Source organism: Triticum dicoccoides, chromosome 3B (assembly GCF_002162155.2).
Source record: "Triticum dicoccoides isolate Atlit2015 ecotype Zavitan chromosome 3B, WEW_v2.0, whole genome shotgun sequence".
Lineage (NCBI taxonomy): Eukaryota > Viridiplantae > Streptophyta > Magnoliopsida > Poales > Poaceae > Triticum > Triticum dicoccoides.
In genome coordinates, this window is record NC_041385.1 from 233070932 (window position 1) to 233076650 (window position 5719).

Below are 5719 nucleotides of genomic sequence, written 5' to 3' on the forward strand. Positions count from 1 at the left end.
CATTAAGAACAGTAAGACTGCACCTAATCCCTGTCCTCTTATGAATTAGGCATTTCTGGCCGTTTGATTTCGTTTGTTAAACGTTAATGGCCGTCAGATCTAAAGTAAACGCTATGTTCGCCACGAACTGGGCCTGAAGTCGCAAGGGCAGCTACTCCCGTAGCTATTTTGCAGCCCTGTCGTTAATTGGGCCATGTCTCCTGCTCGGCCCAAGGTTAAGCCCGGTTCAGCCTTACACGACGGCATCTCCCTCCCTTCCTACGCTGCTCAGGTTACCCCCTCCTCTCCCCGCCGCCGCCCACGACGGCATCTCCTCCCTCCTCGCTTCCCTTCACGCCGATGTCGCCGCCTATGCCTCCGCGTCCCTCGCCCGCCTCGTGGCCACCCGCGCCGATCCTCTCGCCCGTGACGACGGATCCTCCCCTCCCCAACATCTCTCGCGACCTAGGCGAGTCCTCCCGACACCGTCGCCGGCAAGAGCAACCGGAGCAGCGATGCCCGACAACTTGCCCGGTGAAACTGGAGAGAGACAATGATGATATGGGCATGGCGTGATGCAGATTTTCCCGGCGGAGCTGAGGAGAGGCGAAGAAGACAGTGGACATGATGCTCCTGCGCGTGGAGCTCTTCTGCACCACTCCACGACCCATCTTCTTTTCGCTGCCAGCCGTCCGGTAAACAAGCCCGTGACCACTTTGCCGCAGGTATGTTCGCACCTCCTTCCCTTACGGTCGCGCCACCGCGCTACCTGATGTGTGGATGTGTGGCATCTGATTTTTTGGGCGCCGGTTAGGCGGACACGATGCTACTCGGTGCACAACCCGCAGTGGGCGCTGAAGGTGTTTCGAAGAGCAATGGAGGGGGCGGATCCGGCGCACGTCACGGTGTTCTTCAGTCAGCCTCGCTGACCAGTTGCAGGCACACCGTGACATGCCGCTCGAGGAGTACCAGGATAATCAATTTGGGGGTAATACAAGGTCCACGCCTCCCTGACAATTCGTATTCTAGATGTATGCATGTGCTAAGATTTGTCTTGCCTTGATCTGATTTTGATGGCTTGCAGTCAAGTGTCTATTCTCGAGATTGGATTGACTCTCATTCCATCATTTTCCTTGTGGTTGTTCTTGGGCTACTATTAAATGAGTGGTATGTGCTTGCTGTTCATTCTTTTATGTATATCGACATCATCGATTGACACCATATTTACACTATTTTTATTCATGATGTTCTCTCTACTCAAAAAAATGAATGCAAGTTCTCCAGCTTGATGGATTCAAGCTCGGTTGTGATGGATTGGCCTGGTTCTGCTGGGTTGTAAGGCGAGGCACTGATTTCTACTTTAATGTTTTTTGCCAGAGAGTATTATGTTTGAATGCCCACATCATCCTTTTTGAAAGTGCAATTGACTACAATGTGACATTCTTTTTTTAATACCAAAAAGTTCAAAGCTTTATAAAAAAAATTGAAACATAATTGCTTTGGCATGTTCAAAAGTATACTGCAATATTAGTAATTTCAGTGCCCATTCTGAAGTGCCAATATCTGAATGCTAAATCCGAACTAACAAGCTCCAACAGGCAAAATTGGCATGACATCGATCTTTAGCAGTCTGTAGAGGCACTAGAACATGACAAGAACTTTTTCTATTTAACATTCTATTGCTCATTTTCCTACTTTTATATCCGAAGCTAACCAAAATTTGGGTGGTTGATATTTTTACCTACTCTACATTTTCTAGCTTGACGGATTTTGAAGGCGAGGTACTGATTTCTACATTATTTCATTGGTGGGGTATGTTTTGTACGGACTCGTAAGAATTTTTTCCTCACCACCTGATGTTATATACTTTGTGGTATTGAGAAGCCACAGTACGGAACCAAAGCTTTGAACTGTAGTTTTCCTACTTAATATTCATTGCTAAATTTCTCATTTTATCAGTAGTTGAATCTCTATTTTGTTCTTGTGTAAAAAAGGTGCTTCAGTACTGCCCTTTGTATGCAATAGGGAAATGGTCTCTTTGTTCATCACGAGAAACAATAGTTTAAAATTTAGAAATGCTTATGGAGATTACAATATTAGTCATGTGATCCACATCGGATTTTTTATATCATTGCTGATGCACCAAGTTGTTTTTGTGGGCAGATCAAGAATGTCTACCGCGTGTTGGGTCAAGGTGACAGAACACAATTCATCCCATTATCATTATGGGTGTATGATGGTATAGTTGTAAGTTAGGATTTATAATACATGAAAAAATTGATTGCACGCATAAGTAAGAAATGTAATTTACAGGATATATATACTTTTACAATCATACCCTTATGCCACTTGAAAAAGGTGAAGGCAGGTGTTAATTTGATGTCGCTGTTTTGAATCCATGCAGTGAGTGATGTTCATACTTGGCATTCTTTGTCAGAATAGTGGTATGAGGCAAGGCTTCAAAATAAGGGAACAGAAAAGTTACAGAGTTATACGTGTGCTCAACATCATTTGCCATTATTCATGTTAGAGATAATTCGGTGACCTTAATTATGATAACCTTGGATAATGTCTGCTCCTCGTGTTGATTGCTATTCTTCGGCTGGTATGAAGGTGAGTGAGAGAGTTTCTCTACTGTAGTTTGTTGGAGTTACCATTCTTCAGAAATTTCTCAATGGATGTAATCAACAGTTCTTAGATGATATGTATTCTAAATTAAGACATAGATAATAGAAGTTACCATTTTTTACAAATTTCTGAATGGATATAATACACAGTTCTTAGACTATAAATTTAGAGAAGGTAAATTACTGAAGCAAGTTCCAAAATTCTATTATGGATATCCGCAATGGTTCGCAGTGTGTTAACCACTTGATTCTACCAATATCTGTTCCATAATTAACTGGACCGTTTGTTTCTAGAAGCTTGCTACTTTCCTATTTGATTGACTTCATGAATATTTGCAATGTATCAGACAAAAAACAGTGTTCCAGAGCATTGTATTTAGATTGCCATCCAAATGAAGAGGCTGTTAATTTTAATGTTGGTAATTTATATTTTGCATGGACGATAGCTTATACAGTGTGACTTCACAATGCATATATTTTTGATGGGATGAAAGTCAACCTGCTGTTCCATAGTTCACTGGTTAGGCATTCTTCTACTACTGCAGGTTATAGTATTTTTACAAACAACTTTGCACGAGAGCAAATACAAGCTTTTAATGAGAGCAAATACAAGCTTTTAATGTTGACATACTTGCACAACATTATCTAATATTGAATGTATCCATGATGCCTTGCGATATATTGAGAAACTTCTTCCGTTGGGCTCGAAGGTGGGCTCGCTTGGGGCGGTGACGGTTGCCTCGACGCCCTCTCCACCTCCGTTGGAGCCTAGTCAGTCGGAGTATGCATGTGTGGAGGGTGATGGTCCAGACATGGCTAACATGCGATCGCTTGAACCCTTTGGAGGTGTGGTTCCTATGGCTGATAAAATTGTTGTGGCCGGAGTGTTGGTGCCTAATCCTGGTGTCCTTTTAGCCACCAAGATATGTGAATTCCTAGCCAACCTGGACTCTGAAAATTCTGGAAAGACGATTGGATGCCTCTTGGAGGAAAAAGCTTTGAGGGAGAAGCACAAGAAGGGTGGCGCTAACTCTAGATCTGGCATCCTCAAAGAGAAATCTTGCAGGAGGAAAAGCAAGAAGGATAGCGCTAGAGGGGAGGCGCAAATGGTTCCATGATGGATGGTTCTCGGCTTTCTGAGTTGCAGATGTGTGCTTGGTCATGGGGGTGGTTTTCGTCAATGTGTTTTCTTCGAGTTGCATTATGTCGATTGGTTTTCTTTTGCAGTACAGTGACCCATATGTTGTGGGTTGCAGTAGTAGTGTGTTGGGTGCTTCGGTCCCGTGGCTTCATGATTCGGGAGTAGTTCACATGTGGATGGGGTCGTGCTTTTGAGCATGGTTGTGATGGTTTTCGCCTGGTTTTCCATAAATTAACTAGGCAACTCTCTTCTTCTTAATTAATGGATGAGGCAAAACTTTTGCCTCCGTTTCAAAAAAAAAAGAAAAAAAAAAGAAACTTCTTCCCGATTGGTAATTTGTATTTTGTCCTTAAAGCTTCAGCACATGTCTTTTGTGCTTGTAAGATTATTGTAGGGAATTATTCTCAATATTTTGTGTTTGCATGTTCTATGGTCACCTAGCACCGCATTATTTCCCCGTGAACTCATTAAATTCTGCTCTTTGGTAACCAACAAATATGTGTGTAACTTTATGCAAATTTAACTCCAATGTTTTATGTGTACTTACTACATTTCCTACCATTCTATTACAAAAATGGACGGGCGCGGCAACGCGCGCCTTCGATGATCTAGTAGTCCTATTATTAAGACGACCAAAAGTAGCTAACTTGTCTTTTTTTTTTTGCGGGTTGCGAGCTCAAACTTTGTATTACTCAATCAAGGTCTCATTACAATCCTCAGCAACTATCTTCAAAACTTCAGGAGGACCTGACCCTAACCAAGTCATAGTCCTATTATTAGGACGACCAAAAGCAGCTAACTTGTCACTTGCCTTATTTTGTAGGCCGAAGTGTCCTGTAGGACCATCTCTTTGCGTAAACGGTAGGACGAAGTTGCATGGGTCCCAGAGGGCTCTTTGGCCTACAGATGACCAAAGAGTACTCTTCGGCCTATAGATGACCAAAAAGTGCTCTTCGGCGCTGTTCCACCACTCTTCGGTTGCAAGTAGACCAAAGACTCTACTTTGGCTTGGAGTTGGCCGAAAAGCTCATCTTCGGCCAGCAGGTGGTCGACGTGTCATAGATTCGATTTTTGTGCATCAAGACGTATAGTTTCCGAATTTTCTATAAAAATAATCATAGTTTGAAAAAAAGTCCAATAAATAAACTTAAAGATGAATAAGCAGGGCGGCCATACTAGTTCACGTACACTTCGTGCTATTAAAAATCACAAGTGGCCAATTGGTGTGGTGGTCTTCCTAGCTCGAACAAGCCAATGCCTTCTCGTTTGGTGCGAGTTCGATTCCTGAAGGCGCCAGCAGCTTCCCACTAGCCCTGCCAAAAAGTTGGCTCGCCCACGTATTTTGGTGGAGCAGAATATGTTGATTTGTCACCAACCAGCAGCGCTTTTCCACTCTACAAGTACGTAGAGCTGTGCTTTAGATTAGAAGAATGCCTGATGTATGCTGCTGGGGACAATTAACTACTTAGCGGCTTACAAGTGCAACAATGACTTACACTATTATTTTGACGATTTCATTTTCACATCGATTTCATCTAAGTTTTGATCTATATATTTTCTTAATTTTAAACAGTAGATGCATTCAAATATTTCCATAACTAGTATAATCATCAGGAGGTTTAGATGGTCGCAAACCAAACAAAACAAAGATCCCAGTTGTCAAAATTTTGGTGGATATAATGGTCACAATCCAAACAACAACAACTTGCCAAAAGTTTGGTCATGCCCATGCTTTGGTCATGCCAAAGTTTTGGTAGGGCTAGCTGGGGCTCAAACCAAACAGCTCCACAGTACCCGCATTGCATACACTTCTCCATCCAACCTGGTTATGCAAATGCAGCCTCAAATGCACCATATGCATGTTGTTTGGTTGCCTGCATGCCCTCTTACCTGCATGGGCTGAACCACACTGCCTGGTGTTTGGTTGCCTGCATGTTAGTGCACAAACCCAAGGCATGGTGTTTGATTGTAT

At 42.9% G+C, this 5719-nt stretch overlaps 1 protein-coding gene across 11 annotated transcripts; it reads left to right on the forward strand.

The window, feature by feature from the left end:
• Nucleotides 1–258: 258 nt before the first annotated feature.
• Nucleotides 259–4049, forward strand: LOC119275679. 11 transcript variants are annotated; one of them, XM_037556571.1, is made up of 6 exons: nt 259–704; nt 794–967; nt 1064–1146; nt 1739–1810; nt 2143–2218; nt 2384–4049. In XM_037556571.1, the coding sequence occupies exons 1-6, from the start codon at nt 555–557 to the stop codon at nt 2384–2386; spliced, it is 558 nt and encodes a 185-aa protein (XP_037412468.1). In that variant the 5' UTR covers nt 259–554; the 3' UTR covers nt 2387–4049. The 11 variants fall into 11 exon arrangements, 3 of the variants coding, with proteins under 3 accessions (XP_037412468.1, XP_037412467.1, XP_037412469.1); XR_005135822.1 differs by having other exon boundaries at nt 1064–1810; nt 2143–2226; XR_005135823.1 differs by having other exon boundaries at nt 1064–1791; nt 2143–2226.
• The last annotated feature ends 1670 nt before the right edge of the window (nt 4050–5719 follow it).

Excerpts from the sequence above, each read along its gene's own strand:
- LOC119275679 (XM_037556570.1), top strand. The coding sequence starts at position 555 with ATGCAGATTTTCCCGGCGGAGCTGAGGAGAGGCGAAGAAGACAGTGGA. Across the intron at positions 705-793 it reads CCGTGACCACTTTGCCGCAG|GCGGACACGATGCTACTCGG; the intron begins GTATGTTCGCAC and ends GGCGCCGGTTAG. Across the intron at positions 1,147-1,738 it reads GGGCTACTATTAAATGAGTG|CTTGACGGATTTTGAAGGCG; the intron begins GTATGTGCTTGC and ends TACATTTTCTAG.